The sequence below is a fragment of the Leptonotus elevatus genome, chromosome 2 (assembly GCF_054856555.1).
Source record: "Leptonotus elevatus isolate MCC_2025b chromosome 2, RoL_Lele_1.0, whole genome shotgun sequence".
In the NCBI taxonomy this organism is placed as follows: domain Eukaryota; kingdom Metazoa; phylum Chordata; class Actinopteri; order Syngnathiformes; family Syngnathidae; genus Leptonotus; species Leptonotus elevatus.
This window is the reverse complement of record NC_141240.1, coordinates 43,578,144-43,594,795: the sequence shown is the minus strand read 5'-3', so window position 1 is coordinate 43,594,795 and position 16,652 is coordinate 43,578,144. Positions and strand designations below refer to the sequence as shown.

The window sequence follows — 16,652 nt, the reverse complement described above, 5'->3', positions numbered from 1 at the left end:
TTTCACCTGAAAGCCAAATATCCTAACTTTTTGTGAGTAGTCGATATACATTTGATCTATTATGATGTTTCAGCTCAACAACGACCTCTGTGCCATCCTGGGCATTGAAAGGAGTGTCACAGCTGCATATCCTCACCCTCAAACGAATGGCCTGGATGAAAAAACGAATGACAACATAAAACGGCAAGTCGTTTATTTCCAACCTCGTACCGACACCTGTACCTCTCTCTATACCCGAAACATTTTTCTCATATACACACAAATACTCACTCTCCACACACTGAACTCTCAGCACTCCCTTTTATCGAACACGTACAGTTGTGTGTCCACAATTCAGTAAATGGTTAAGCTCCTGCTCAGAAGTAACAGTAAGTTGGTGCTTTCACATTTATATTTTGAATTGTACTCTTGTACTTCTTATAGCTCTTACAAAAAGGGTGACTGAGCGGCAGGGCAACTGAGATGTGTTCTTGGATCCAGCATTATTTGCATTAAGATCCAAGACTAACACAACCACAAAGCACTCCCCTTTTTCATTGACCTATGGGAGGGAGGCAATTTTCCCCTCTGAAATTGCCATACAGGTGCCGATGAGTATGTTTTTTTTTAAAGACTATAGAAAATGTTGTAATGGCTTATTTATCATTAGTTTTATCAGATAGCAGTTTGCTTGTTTTATTTAATCTCACTCAGCTTTTAAAGGCTGTAAAGGCCCTGACTAATTTTCACTTTGTATAGTGTTGTTTCAAAGTAAATAAAGTTGATTGGCGCTGAACTCTGTGTGCGTCAGATGTCACGTGGGTGACGTCACGCCCGTCACCACACTGCGGCCTTTTAATCTACGACAGTTGACGTGTCCACTCGCAGAACCACTCGAGCCTTGAGCTGCGTGCGTGCTCGCGCGCGCGCGCGCGTGCGTCGGAATCTCCTCTCTGGTGGCCTGCCGGCATCGGGCAGGACTGCTTCTTCCTTCCTTGACGATGAGGACGAGGACGCCGGCCGCGCTCCTGATGCTCGTCCTGTTTTGTACAGGTGAGGTGAGATTCACTTTAGAGGAAATCACTCACGTGGAGTGGAGCCTGCTCGTGGTGCTAACTTTGGACCTGTCGTTTTTTTCACATCCACTCGCGTGCTCTTGGAATCCATTTGGAGGGTTCGGAGTTCGATTCAGACAACTTCATTTATCCCACAAGGGGCAATTCATTTGTAGCTTCCCAGTCTGCACACCCATGTACAATCAGTCCATTAACGGATAAGTGAATGAGCAGCATACATCAAGACACACATCAAAGCATGGGACCCTAAATAATAAGAACAATAAAAACTGTTGAAGAAATAATTCACTCAATTATTCCTTTAGAATGTAAAATAACAATCATTTAAAATGAGCATGGTCTGCGTTTAGGAGCTTAATAGCAGAGGGAATAAAGGACTTTGAATACTGATTGGTTTTCCTTTGGGGCACTTTTAACGTCTGCCTGGAGGCATAAGAGAGAATTCCTGAGATGGGACATGATCATTTTGGCTAATAATTCTTCTTGCTAGCTTAGCTACTTGGTCTTCCCAAATTGTGCCCAAGTCTCTCTGACAAGCTCCAATAATCTTGGAACACGCTTTGACAATGCTGTTTAAGATATTCTTGTCTGTGTCAAACACACGCCGCCTACTCTAAGGCAAACTTCAAAATAAAGCTGGCCAAATAATACATTGACACCAATGCAACAGCCTTGCCGGATTTGACTTTGAAGTCTGCCTACATGGTGGCGTGAACGCTCGCTTGACTACTTCCCTTTGACATTTTGGCCTGCATTATCGACGTTTTTATTGAAATTACATATTTTCTACCACCATGATCGTAATGCCACCCCGACAGTATATTAAATAGCTAATTTAGGACACGAAGAAACCACAAGTTAATTACGCCGTCATTGCACGATATGGTACAATTCTCCGGCGTTTGTAATCCATTCTCCCTGTTTAAACGAAGGGAATGTGCCTTAAATTGCACTTGGATGTATTTTTCATTCTTAAAAACAAATAAATGGAACTTTGCCTTCATTTATAATTATTTTATAAAACACTAGCTTTAAAAAATAAAATATTCAAAATGTCCAATATGACCATTTGGATTTTAGGAACACAACTTCAAGTGCAATATAACTTAAGGCAGGATACCTTGTTATTTTATACAGCACCATGTATAAAAAAAAGAAAAGTATGCATCTCGTCTTATATTGCACTTAAAGTTGTGTTGCTAAATCCGGCCATATTAGACATTTTGAGTATTATTTTTTTTTGAATGTAATGGGCAAAAGTATTTTATAAAATTCAGACAAAGTTCTATTGATCTGATTTCAGTTTGCTTGCAACCATTGTTTAACGGCTTTCAGCCAGCCGACTTACAGCCGACTTTCAGCCGACTTACAGCCGACTTACAGCCGACTTTCAGCCGACTTTCAGCCGACTTTCAGCCGACTTTCAGCCGACTTTCAGCCTTAAGTGCCAAAACGACAGGTACTTTTTAACTGTCCTAATGGAGTTTTTAGGCAAAAAAACAAAAACACCATTGCAAAGCTCGAGAAGACGGAAGTGTATGCTTGTAAACCTCCGTTCACTCTTCCCAATTTCCAGACAGAAAAGGAAGATCCAAACGGACTTAAAAGAGGCTAAAATGGAAACATTTCTTTCATTTATTTTGTCAATATCCTGAAACCGAGGGAACGGACAGAAGCAATCACGAGGCTTGCCAGCGGACGTACGTGTAACCAAACTAATGGAGTGACGGCCATTTATGAACCTGCTTCTATCCCCAAATGACCCCCTCAGCGATGGAGCTGGAATCGAAAATGCTTTCGAACCAAACATACTTGTAGGCTAAATGCTACAAGCATAGCATTCTCCCCTTTCCCCATAATGCCATGGGGTGTATTGACTTGTGCATGCGCAAGGCAATTGTGCTAATATGTCAGAATAATCTCCAAAAGTGTCACCAGCCGATGGGAGGTCAACATGCGATATGGCCAACGGGTGGGACCGGCACGGCTCCAGCTGCTACAAGAAGATGAAGGCCTTCAACGGTTGGCTGGGGGCCCGTCACCACTGCGTCTGGGAAGGCGGCGACCTGGTCTCCATCACCTCGGCGGACCAGGAAACCTTCGTCAAGGAGCAAATGGGCTACGAAACGCTGTTCTGGATCGGACTCTCCAATCTGGTGAGACGGAAGCGCAAGAGTCTACTCTCTGCTGGTATGCCATTGACAACCGGGATTGGTCTCCACAGAAATGCGACAGGGCCTGGTGTCAATATGAAGCGGGAAGAGAGACTCTGACGTGGTCCAACGCCCGCGTAACGGCGACCTACGCCAACTGGGCCGGAGGTCATGTCGGAAGGTAAGAAGCCTGGCGTCCTTTGATTGTCAGGCGGGACAACATCAAGATTTTGGAACCCGTTTCCAAAATGTGACAAGGAAGAAAAAGGCTTTTGTTGACTTTTCATCAGAAAGGAGAGAAAAGTCTCCCAATTTGTCCCGTTTGTCAGATGCGTGTCTCGCTTTCCACCACTTCTCCCGACAGCTCCAGAACTGAGTCCTGCACGTACGTCCTCAATGGCAGTTGGAGACACGGCCTGTGCACATTCCCGTTGACGTACATGTGCGAGCGGTCGCTGAACGGTAAACCTGCATGTCCGCCATGTTGACTTTGAAAGGAGAAAAGTGCAATCGTGTCGTCTTCCTGCAGACTGCCCGGACGGACGGATGTGTTCCTACAAAGACTACGGTTACGGTTACAATCGAGTGGACAGTGCGTCTCGGCAACGCTTTTTTTATTTACATTTTTTATACTTGCACCGTCTCGTCACGGTTTTCTAACCAAAAGTTTGTTTGTGGCTTCAGCTTTCGACTGCAACCCTGGCGGCTTCCTGTACGGTGACTCTTGCTATTATGTTGGGGACTCGCGTAAAACTTGGCAGGCAGCTGAGGACTTTTGCCAAGCACGGAAAGGTCACCTGGCCAGTGTCCACTCAGAGCATGAGGCTAAGTTCTTGTCTGGTGAGTGTCAACCGACCAACCGACCGACCGACCAACCAACCGATGATGCCAGCTGTAGTCCCACAATGCTTCACAGCATTCATGGGCGCAGATGGCATTGTGGAGGATGGGGGGGGGGGGGGGGTGGGGGGGGGGGGGGGGGTTAAGGTTGGATTTGGTGCAAGCCAGTGGTGTAATCCAGGGTATACGCGGGTATATCCATTTCTTTTTCAGTCAGTATTGAGTATAGCCGCTTGTAATTCCCCCCGTGATGCACACCGTTCAGCCATGGCCTACCGCCCCCTGCCGACACTGATTAGATTGGCTAACTTTTGGCATGAGGACTGATGAGCCAATCAGAGGCAGAGTAGGGCGGGTCATGTCCAGGAAAACTATCCTTCAACAGTGACCCAGAAATGTGGCTCAGGTGAACTGATTTGCCCTCGTACACGGGATACTTGATCATGTTCCTGGGATGGACGCTGCCGGTTACACACTAACCAAATGCTCTAGTTAAGTTTAACAGTTGCTATAGGCTGGTACTTGGTTTTGAAGTATCGGTCAATTAAAACACAAGAATGGGGACAAATAGTTGAAGATTCCGCACAAAACAGTACTGAAGTCTCACAACAGTTTTTCACTATTTTTGTTGATTATTCACTAGGGCTGGGACGATCCACTTCTGTCACGATCCAGTCGGGATCCTGGTAAATGTGGGATCATCATCCTGCCAGGATGGCCCATTTTTCACTCAAACTCAAATTCAGGAAAGTGATATTAGCATGCATTTTCAATTTCATCTGCAGCCATGCTTTATACATTGCATTTTAAGCTGCACCTACTTTGTGTGGGGCATTCCAGGGAACCACAGATTACAGGGGGTGGGAGGGAATCTGTTTGTGTTTTGGATTTTCCTAGTGTTTGTTCTCTTTCTTTCTTTCTTTTTTATGTGTTGCATTCAAAGTATGAAAGGTGAAATCAAGATTTGATGGATTGATTGATCCTTCCATCTGTTTTGGAAATTCAGGGGGAAAAACAAATTGCAAGACATGTTGATCATGGACACTTGGAAGTTGTAACGCACCTGTCTTGTTCTGAGCGTGGCTTTCCCATGGATCAAGAGCGGGGCGCCTCGCCGTTGGGCTGGTGCTGTGGCAGGCCGATTTGAGCTCCTGGCGAATGCCGGTGCAGACGACCCGTTCCCTCGCGTGCAGCCCACGTCGCGGCTGCTGAGGTGGCCGCCTCCAAGCCTCTCCCGCGGAGTTGAAATGTATTACTAAAGCGGCGGCTGTCGGTGAAGGACGGTATATTCAAGCCGCGGCCCCAGGGGACCACTTTGAAACCTGGACGCTGGCGAATCCCTCACACCGCCGACTGCCTCGCTGACCACCTGCTGAATTTAAGCACATTACTAAAAGGAGAGGAAAAGAAACTGACCAATAGCAGTGAGTGAAGAAGGAAAGCGCCGTTTGTCTTTGTTTGAGTTGCCTCTAAACTGCGGTGGCGCAATGCTGCTCCCCCTCTGGGATTGGCAGATTAACATATAGCTGGCTACTTGTAATGCAGCCTCGCTGCACGGCGGATGCGCTGCGCCTGCACGGCAATGTATGCTATCAATTAAGTATCGCGATACCACTTAATGGATCGATACTGCCGATCGTGTGAGCAAGTATCGCGATGTATTGCCAAACGATATTTTGTCCCAGCCCTATTATTCACTAAATATGGTCATTTCTTTTATAACATATACTTTGTTTGCCTCATGATAAATACATTTGACATGATTTCAGGTTGCTTGTGTTATCAAACTGTCCTTAACAAGTCATGATGACTTCATTATTGTGAGCAAGTACAAATAACAGATTTTTAATTCTTACATGTCATTGTTTTTAAAAGAAAGCCAATTGAGAGTATACCCACTTCACCACTGGTGCAAGCTCTTAATTCCAACTCTCAGTGGAACTTGAACATAGCGTCGCACACTGTAAAAAATGAGGTGTAAGGCCGAGTCACTCTCACGATCCAAGATTGACAACCTCCACAGACCGAAACGGCCAACGGCCTTTCCTCTTCTTCGCTCACATTTGCATGTAATAATGAACCAACTGGTTTTCATTTTTAGATCATCAACTTTTTTTTCTCCTTTTTCTTTTGACTTAAACTGCTTGTCAGCAAACTATTTTCCTCTGAAACTGAGATTTTAGACAAATCTCTCCCCATCGATTTTGGTCAATGGAACTAAAGTGACGTCAGACCCACAATAGCGATTTTGTCGGCTAAATAAATAGCACAGTTGAGTAAGCCTGGTTTGTTAATACGTGATCAGTAGGAACGGCAAATCAGTCAGGCCGTCAGCATCAAAGTGTGCACAGTCCATCAATCCATTTTCGGAACCGCTAATCCTCACGAGGGTCGCGCTGAAGCCTACCGCAGCTGTCCACGGACTGTAGTGTTGGCGCCTTTGTAAAGTAATCAGACAGCTGGAGCACTTTGCCGCTGCTAGCTAGCGCGGCTAGCTTGCTGCTTGCTGTTGGTAGCTCGCTGTTAGATAGCAGTCGCCGCTAAACGCTGGCAACAAAGCGCCGTACAATATAACGTCATCATAATTATGTCTTAGCGCTCTCAACTGGAGCTTGAACATGACTTCAGGACTAAGCTGTGTTACTGACGTCTGTCGCAACAGTTTGGGGCATTTCTATTGCCGTTGTTCACAAACTCTGAATAGACGAGCACGTCGTCAGCCCTTATACCGCGACGACATGCTTTCGGAAACAACTTCAAAATAAAAGCGCTGCAATGCATTGATCTACTTATACTACGTGGTAAGGTAAGGTTTATTTTGAAATTGGGTTTCTCTCAGCGTTAGCCCCGTGTACTGTCATTCATACTGCCGTTAGCTTTGACTATGAATATCTTGCCGCGTGTCCGAGGCAGAAATGACGAGGACTCGTTACAGCTGTATTATTAATAATTGTTTTTGTACAATTATGCCAACTTTGCAATTGTGGAGGGTAATATACCAAATCGTAATTGAATTTCGATTAATTGCACAGCCCTAGTTGAGGCAAACGCAAAGTTACGTCGTGGCCTTCAAGTTCGGTCTATGGAGGACAGTTTCGTCACGTACTGTATGACTAAAGTTGATCAAGTGCAGTTGTTTTTTAATGATTATTGTATAGCCCAAATTTCAAGTATGACAGAATTGCGTAATAGGTTTTTATTATGTACACCCCCCAGCCCAGTTCCAAAATCCCATATGTGCCCCTCAAGTTGGATGCTCTTCTTTTGCTAACGCTCTTGTTGTGCTTTTCCTCAAGATCACTTTGGACCACGTCATGCCATAGGACTCCGTAGGAACAACAGCAAGTATGAGTGGAGTGACGGAACACCTACTGTAAGTGAACTTTTGCCCATTAAATAATAATATTAAAAAATCAACTCAATGTCGTTTTAGGATATGATGGGATAGGAACACAACTTTAAGTGCAACAAGAAGCAGATACATTTATATTTTATACCTGGTCCATGTAAAAAATAACAAGGTATTAATGGCTTAAAGTTGTTTTCCTAGAATTTGAACATCAATATTTGACAAATGAAGACAAAGTTCTGTTATTCCATTCTTCCCATGGGCTCACCACCGGTGAGAGGGGCCAAAGGGGTCGGATGCAGAGTGGGTTGAGCGGCAGCCAAGGGCGGGGACTTAGGCGGACTGCAGTTCAATGATCGACCTTTTTTAGACTTTGTCATCAGATTTGTGGCCGCATGTTTTGGACACTCGGGTGAAGAGAGGGGCGGAGCTGTCAACTGATCACCACCTGGTGATGTGTTTGCTCCGATGGTGGGGAAGATGCCGGCCAAACGTATTGTGAAGGTTTGCCGGGAACGTCTGGCGGAATCCCCTGTCAGAAAGAGTTTCAACGGCCACTTACGGCAGAACTTCTCCCTTGTCCCGGAGGAGGAGGGGGACATTGAGTCAGAGTGGGCCACGTTCTGCGCCTCCATTGTTGAGGCGGCCGATCGGAGCTGTGGCCGTAAGGTGGTAGGTGCCTGTCGTGGCGGCAATCCTCGAACCCGCTGGTGGACACCAGCGGTAAAGGATTCCGTCAAGCTGAAGAAGGAGTCCTACCGGGCCTTATTGGCCTGTGGGACTCCGGAGGCAGCTGACAAGGTACCGGCTGGCCAAGCGGACCGAGCGGGAGATCGACAGCCGGATTGGTGCAGCGTCTGCAGTGATGCGGACTCTGTATCGGTCCGTTGTGGTGAAGAAAGAGCTGAGCCGAGAGGCGAAGCTCTCTATTTACCAGTCGATCTACGTTCCTACACTCACCTATGGTCGCGGGGCCCGTGACCAAAATAACAAGATCCCAGATACAAACAGCCGAAATGAGCTTCCGCCGTAGGGTGTCCGGGCTCTCCCTTAGAGATAGGGTGAGAAGCTCGGTCATCCGGAAGGGACTCAGAGTCATCTGGTTCGGATGCCTCCTGGACGCCTCCCTGGAGAGGTGTTCCGGGCATGTCCCACCAGCGGGAGTCCCCGGGGACGACCCAGGACACATTGGACAGACTATATCTCTCGGCTGGCCTTAGAACGCCTTGGGATCTCGCCGGTGGAGCTGGTTGAAGTAGCTGGGGACAGGTTAGTCTGGACTTCTCTCCTTAAAGCTGCTGCCCCCGCGACCCAACCTCGGATAAGCGGCAGAAGATGGGATGGATGGATAGATGGAAAGTTCTATGACGTTTTTTTTATTTATTTTTTTTATAATGAAAAAGACAAAGTGCAATTTAAGGCACATTCCCTTCCTTTACACATGGAGAGTGAAATACAAGGTAGCATAGGCCCAGGATATTGAAAAAGTAAGGAAAGCAAGCCAGTCGGTGTCACTCATTACTGTTGCCAGCCCTTTTTTGCACTTTAGGGCCACCGTACCAGCCAGGCATTAATGCTAACACTAGCTGCTAGCCACTAACGTCGGAGACTTGCGGCGCATCATACAATTGACGACGTAATTAAGTAGCGTTTTTTAGCATCCTAAATTAGCGATTAAATATACTTTGATATGTAAGCCAACACATCGAAGAAGGAAGTCAAGCTGGCGGTCACGTCGTTTTTACTGCTAAACAAAAGCCCACCAAGGCTATTGCACTGGCGTCAATGTATTGTTTGATAAAGCTTATTTTTTAAGTTAGCCTTGGTGTAGGCGGTGTGTTGCGTTGTGTATGTTTCCAGCTTCATTGGCATGTCTGGATGACGGGGTAAATCCATTATGTGCTTTGCGCTGGTGTGCCGTCATTTATTGATGCTGCCGTTAGTGTATCGATGTATTTATTGCAACAAAAAGCACAACAATATATTGCAATATCGATTTTTTCCCTTTATCCCTAGCGACGACATATATTTAAAGTGTGAAAAAGTATAAATAAAGAATTACAAAAAAAACAACCAATTACATTTCCCTTCTGGCCTTGGCAGCTCGCCACTTCAGGGACATTGCAGTCAGTGGTGAGTTCGATATGGACACCTCAGAACAAATTGTACAAAGTGTCCTACCCCGTGCACCTACAGATCTACGCTATCCGTGTAGGGTCAATATTAAATACGAATGAATATACAAGTCAGTATTCTCAAGAAAAGAATCATTAAAGTTGTTTAGGAGGAAATTCGGTGAGTGCAACATCAAATGCGCTCAAGTCACGTCTGCCATGTCGTCCACAGGACTGGATGCGTTGGTTTTGGGAGGAAGACAAATGCGTAGAGGGGGATTGCGTATTGCTGTATAATGGAGAATTTCTGGGCGTCAACTGCAACTACAATCAGTCATTCATCTGTAAAAACGGTACGTCAGAAACGCAGCCTTTGCACTTTGCTCTCTAGTATCTGATCCCTCTCGCATCCTTGCAGAAAATATCCGAAGGTCTCGTCCTCTTCTTCGGCCGCCAGGTGGGCGTCCTACCCTGCAGTCAACACGTATGCGGTCTCGGCACATGTGCCCTCAAGTGACTCGGTCTAGCTTGCAGGCTGGAGTGACAAGTGTGGCTGGTGGTGGGTGGACAACCCCTCCAACGACTTCTGCTACCTGATGAGCCGCAAGCCCACCAAGACCTGGAAGGAGGCGCGAGACGAGTGTGTCCGCCGCCGAGGCGACCTGCTCAGCATCACCGACTCACACGAGCAGGCCTTCATACAAGGTACGCTGTCTGCCCGCCCTTCCGTCCGTGTGTCTGGTCGCCATCGGCAGTGTTGGGTTAGTGTTTAGGATACCATCCAAAACAAAGTGAGGCGTGTCTCCTTCCCACATCAACATAAGTGCATTGCACCATAAAGATAACGGAAGTGAACCCCAGGAAGAGTCCTTGGAAAACCTGGGTTACCCAGAATCTTATTTCTGTATAAAAGGAAAATGGTAATAGAGATTGATAAAAATAATAATAATCCAACATTGGAGCCATTACTAAAGTTTTGGGACTCCAGCAGACCACAATGAGAGCCATTATCCACAAATGGTGGAAACCGACAACGGTAGCCAACTTTCCAAGAGTGGCTGGCTGGCCAACCGACCAAAATGACCAAAAACATCCAAAGAACTGCAGGGCTCCCGAAATTCCCGATGGCCACCCAATGATGATTGTCGTTTTTTTTTTTTTATTCCAGCAGTTTTTCTCCATGAACGTCATCTCTCACTCTCTGTTAGACGCACACACGATGCAATAAGTTGTTTGTCAGCTGCGTCAATGACTTGCTCCTATTTTGCCTTGGATCCAAAGGTCTCTTGGCATTTCTGCCGAGCGCACCCTCTCTGTGGTTGGGCGCATACATCACCATCGCTGAAGACGGCGGCAAGTGGACTGATGGATCCCCGTTTAGTTACGTCCACTTAAATGCAGGTCAGTCTAAAACCCGGCCGATGTTTGACAGCGTGGAGGAAGGGAGGAGTGTTCAGTATCTGTCGCCTCCTTCCAGATAATCCTGGTGACCCCCCTGGTGGATGCTGTCTTTCCTTACTCACTGCCAACGGCCGCTGGAAAGTTGACGACTGCCAGAAAAAAAGCGGCTACATCTGCAAGAGAAGAGGAAAAGGTCAGATGTGTGACACGCGGCCGATTCTCATGGCGTGTTGATGCCCATCTTTGGCTTTTGTCCTGCAGGAAAAACTCCAGAACCTCCACGGCCTCATGACGGTAAGTCTCTTTCAATGGTGACTTGAAAAGAGACAGAAATGACAAGATGGTTCTCTCGCAGGCTTTATGGAACGCCTTGTCTGCCAGAACTCGCCCCTCAAACTCTGGTGTCTGGGTGAAGATCAGGATGAAAGGGTCATCCGCATCCAGTCGGCCTTTTACGGACGAAGGAGTGGATCCGTTTGTCCAGCCGTCGGAGGATCCAACGGTAAGATGCGAAAGTCCACGAGCAATCTTCAAGGTGCTTCGTCTTATCATGTGAGGGTTCAGTTCTTGTTATCCCAAAATGTGAACGAGTTGGAGGAGTTTGGTTTGTCAAAGACGTTCAGTTGCAACGCCGGCCGTGGTCCCGGGAACATCAACTGGGCTTAAGAGGTGTGTTGTGACTTGCAGGGAGCTGCACAGTGGAAGGAGTCCTCTCTCACTACAGGAGACATTGTGACAAGCGTCGCAAGTGCCACATTGAGCTTTTGAAGGAGAAGACCTGCCCTGCCGTCTCCAAATACCTGGAGATGGTCTACAGCTGTGAAGAGAAGGGTGGGCTTCACGTCTCACTGTCTGCTGTTGGTCTGTTGAAATGCAAAACAATCGATAAGTCTGAACAATCCCCAAAAGAAGGAATCTGCCGAGGGGCAGATGGCCAGGGCCAGACATTTATTGAATAAGGCCCTTAAGCATCTGTTTGGCACCAATATGACTTTTGGTTGTCTGCAGTGTGTCTTGACAGTCTGGGCGTCGCAAACAGAAGCATCGCAGACTGGCAGTTTAAAGCCTCCTCCTCTATGAGCGCCTTCACCCCCGAGAAAGCCCGCCTGAACGGGAAGTCCTGCTGGAAGCCGTCAGAAGATGGTATGTAGTAAATTGAGAGCTATCCCGCCTTCCGTGCTGGCAATTTGGTGTCCTGAGGGATCTAATGTCCGCCTCCTCCAGCCAACGGCAGCTGGATCCAGGTGGAACTCGATGACATGACAAAGGTTACGGGGATCGTGACCGAGGGCTGTTCTGAGTACTGGGGCTTCAAACTGGAGATGAAGCTGAGTGTTGATGGGAGAACTTGGGCTACGCACCCGGACGGGCAGGTGAGCGGGCGGCCAGTCAAGTGTTGAGTATTTAACCTCTAAACTGCTTGTTTAGGATTAATTAGCCACCACAGGGCACTCCGGTAAGAAAGAGTTGCAAGTCTTCAGTTCAACTCAACCATTTAATCAACTCAAAATGCAGCCTTATTTGCATGGGCAGATTTACAGTTTGTCGTCATTTACTACTTGCACGCTGCAGGCTGAATGATGAACGGAGGACGGAAAAACAGGAAGCGGAAATACGGCGCGGCCTTTCAAATGAAAAGCATTCGTTTCACAATAAGACAACCGGTTTTCAGCCTCGTCGTCCAAACTGTTGTCATGAAATGCAAAAATGGAGATGTTCTATTTGTAGTTTATCGGCGGGGGAACTCGCGTGTTTGGCACACCCGTGTCCACAAAGTACATCCGCATTCTACCGCTGGAGGTGGGTGTTGACTTCGGCCTTCGCTTTGACATCTTAGGATGCGCGCTTGACGGTGAGCAAGACGAGACGTCACCGCTATCATTGCTGGGAAAAACAACAACAAACGTGCTTTATGTTCATCTTGTGTCCGACAGATGCGGCACCCTGCAACAGAAAGTTCAACAGCCTCCACTTCACCAATTGGAAGATGTGAGACACACTTGACACGACGTTTCATGACGAGGTTGATTTCACCCCATCCATGTCTTCTGCTAGGTTCCACTGTCCACCAGAATGTGCCAATGCCAACCACAAAGTCTTTGGAACGTTGATCTACGACGAGGTACATGCTCGCATGACCCGCTAGTTGATTTCTTGGTGACTGCGACTTTGTGTGAGTGCAGGATAGAGATAGACCTATGTGGGGCCAATACCGATTATTGGTAGTCAGACAGGCCGATAACCAATATTTGTAGCCGATATTTATGTTCACTATTCACTTTCACTAATATTGGAATAGAAAAAAACCTCCAACGATATGCCACTTGCAAAAAGATTGGAGGTATTTTTTCCCCATCTTTGTCTATAGACTATTGCATTCACTGTAAAATAAATAAATAAATAAAATTAAAATTAAAATCCTGTTGTATTGGATTTTTTCCCCTGTTTTATTTTATATATATATATATCTATATATATATATATCATAAAAAAATTCAAAAAGAAAAAAAATCTTAAAAACATGGGGAGGAATTATTTACTGAAACGGAAAATTTAAAAAAAATACTCAAACCCAACACACAATAACAGAAATTGCTTCGAATTTTATTTTTTATTTTTCCTAAGTAAACAATACTTTTCCGTACTAGACATGCATAACAAAAAGTTCAGGGACCTCCCAGAGTCATTAGTCCATCTTAAAAAGTTTAACAAAAACTGAAAATATCAATAAATGCTTCCCTGAAGTTTTAAATGAATCTATTATCAGCCATAGGATTCTTCAAAAAGGCCGACGCCGATATTCGTCAAACTGCTGAATATCCGAGCTAATAATCCTTACCTCGTACAGGACTCCAGTATCTGCGCGGCTGCAATTCACGCTGGTGTCATTCGGAACGAGGTCGGAGGAGATTGCATCGTGATGAGGGCTCCGGAACCGAAGGTCTACGAGGGCTCCACCAGGAACGGGATCACCTCCAGACAGTGAGTGGCTAACTTCTCAAGCTTTTAACAAAATGCCAAAATAATGACCAGGACATGCAGACGGCATTAGTAGGCAGCCGTTCATACTGTTTGCCAGCAAGAGGGGGCGGGGGGAGTTGATTTGGCAAGAGGCCCATCTAATTATGCCTTTCATCTCTGCAGTTACGACGGCCCGACAGCTTTGGCCTTCACATTTGCAGAAGGAGGTGAGAACTTCTAAACCATTCCTTCATGTTACCAGATCAACTCTTAGTGACTGCTAAACCCACACGGAAACTCACCTGCAGAGCTGAGATGCCCGGAACCTGACTGGGGCGAATTTGTGGGCTTCTGTTACAAAACTTTTGAGGACAAAAAGACGTGGGCCCATGCCCAACACGCCTGCAGGGGTCTTGGTGCCGAACTGGTATCCATCCGCTCCAAGGTGGAGCAGGCGTGGGTGAAAAGGGCCTCCAATTTGGGTGAGCATCCCAAGATTCAACTCTGTAGAACTACCAGATAGGTGGAATATCTGAGAACCGGATGAGAGATCTGTTCAATCCCATCCGTCCTTTGCAGACATCAGCGACATGTGGATCGGACTCAACGACCTGGTAGATCTGGGCAGATTCTTGTGGTCAGACCGCCAAAACGTGACCTTCACCCACTGGGCCCCGGGAGAACCCAACAACCGTGTCGGCCTCGCCGAGGACTGCGTGGCCATGTCGCGAAGGGTGCGTGCAGGAAGGAGCAGTTGGAAGAACACCCGCACCATTCACTGAAATGGATCTCTGGTGTCTTTCAGACTGGAAGATGGAAGCAGATGTCCTGCGCGCAAGTCAACGGCTTCATGTGCAAGATGGCCACAGCGCATTATGGAATTAGTCAACATGTTGATTTAACAAAATGAAATTCAAATGAAAACGCGTAAAAAAACAAAAAGGGCGATGTTGTCCTTGTTTTAAAAAACAACCCCTAGCAACAACCACCCTTTCCTGGATCTTCACAGAAGAAAGAAAACAAAGAGTCTGGAAATAAATGATCACATAACTCTCTGGCAGTCTGGGTTCTTCGCAGAAAAAAAAAGTCTGGAAAAAATAAATACAAACAAAATAACTGTCTGGGAGTGTGGGATCTTCACAGAACAAAAAGTTTGGCAATAAATAAATACAAATCTAATAACTCTCTCAGAAAAATAAAGTCTATAGAAAATTTAATTTTTTTTGTGCCGTGCACAATCTTACCAGGTCAAAGTTGGAACTTCTCAGAGCAGAACCTCTTACTTAAATGACGAATATGCATTCTCTTTGGGTTCCAGTAGGCTTGTAGACGCCGTCGTTTGCCACTCTCTCATCAACTTCCCTGTGAAGATCACAAAGCAAGCAGACTGAGAAACACAGTTGATTTGATTGTATTTGGTTTATATTATGAAACTAAGAATAACAGTTTATATTTCATTTGTATACTGTGGTGATATTTTCTTTAAATCGGAATTACTCATTCAAGTTAGAAAAGTGAGCATACCTATGTATGTTCATCAGTGTTGTTCGAAAACATATTTCTGTTTTCTTGCGTGTTGAAATAAAACTCAAAGTTGAGATCATAGTGAAGAGGCTTTACTTGCAAGTATTTTATTTAGAAATTTCTAAAGTCATTCAGGACCCTTACTGAATCAGAAGTGGTCGCCAAATGTGCCCTCCTTCTGGGCTCATCCCACCTTATACAAAACGGTGTTTACAGAAAATAGTCTCCCCCTCCTGTCCTTGTGTCCTTGTGGAATACAAAAACAGATAATAAATCTTCAGCTCGTATCTTAGTCCACTCCAGATGTAGGAAAATTATTTGTCCCGGCACCTCCTGGACCAGATAAGTTATGGACAGACTTCCAAACATTCCTCATTTAGATAACTCAGAAACCTTACTAGACATTCCTTTCCCAGAGAAGAGAACAATGGACTATAGATTGAATAACATTTGAATTAACTGTTGTCTTATTATTACACAGCTCTAACTAAAATCAAAACTGTTAAAATATAAATCGAAACAGTAAAATAATGTTAACATTCCTTCAATTGGGCTCGAAATAGCCCACAATAAACATTTAAACATTTTTTTTTTTTGAGGAAAATACCAGCAGGATCTTCATCCCCCACATTGGATGCAATAGTAGGCATGAATGGGTTAGCAGAAGCAACCATCATATAAGACGACTTATTTTGTACGTCCTGTTTTTCAATAGCAGTGGTAATAATTATTTGGCAAAGAGAACGAATACATGGAATACAGCAACACCCGCACGTGGTTAACAAAGCAGCGAAAACAGCAACAGATATCAAAATTGAGGAAACTAGAGCTTTATAGCGCCCAAATACAGCCATCCAATTATCCCGTACAGAAGTATCCACACCGGAATGCTCTTTCATTTTCTTATTGAGTGTCCGCAGTCCTTCAATTGCAATGGTTAAACTTCCATATGGTGCAGTGTTGTTAGGAATAAAAGTGCAACACTGATCTCCAAACATTGAGCAAACTCCGCCCTTTTCTGCCAGCAACATATCTAGTGCAATTCGATTTTGGAATATCATCAAAGATGTGGCAGCGAATTGGCCGCGTACAGCCTCAAAACCAGATTGAGTCCAATTTCCTAGCCTTTGGACATTATAATGTACATAATTAATTCTATCTACGTTTTTGTTAATGGTGCACCACCAGCAAATTAGAGATTTGAATCCTGAGAGTACTTGATCAGCTAATTTGTACTCATCTGGCACACTCTTGG

The 16,652-nt window shown here is 45.5% G+C and overlaps 1 protein-coding gene across 2 annotated transcripts; it reads left to right on the top strand.

Annotated features, from left to right (window-relative positions):
* Positions 1–855: 855 nt before the first annotated feature.
* On the top strand, positions 856–14,928 carry LOC147180144 (C-type mannose receptor 2-like). 2 transcript variants are annotated; one of them, XM_086069336.1, is made up of 25 exons: positions 856–1,032; positions 2,985–3,211; positions 3,280–3,389; positions 3,573–3,670; positions 3,738–3,800; positions 3,893–4,048; positions 7,345–7,421; positions 9,744–9,864; positions 9,930–9,968; positions 10,046–10,216; positions 10,793–10,912; positions 10,989–11,105; positions 11,174–11,206; positions 11,268–11,414; positions 11,600–11,743; positions 11,921–12,055; positions 12,137–12,285; positions 12,641–12,764; positions 12,847–12,901; positions 12,968–13,034; positions 13,761–13,894; positions 14,057–14,100; positions 14,182–14,355; positions 14,453–14,607; positions 14,679–14,928. In XM_086069336.1, the coding sequence occupies exons 1-25, from the start codon at positions 981–983 to the stop codon at positions 14,781–14,783; spliced, it is 2,817 nt and encodes a 938-aa protein (XP_085925462.1). In that variant the 5' UTR covers positions 856–980; the 3' UTR covers positions 14,784–14,928. The 2 variants fall into 2 exon arrangements, with proteins under 2 accessions (XP_085925462.1, XP_085925463.1); XM_086069337.1 differs by lacking the exons at positions 14,057–14,100; positions 14,182–14,355; positions 14,453–14,607; positions 14,679–14,928 and having other exon boundaries at positions 13,761–13,898.
* The last annotated feature ends 1,724 nt before the right edge of the window (positions 14,929–16,652 follow it).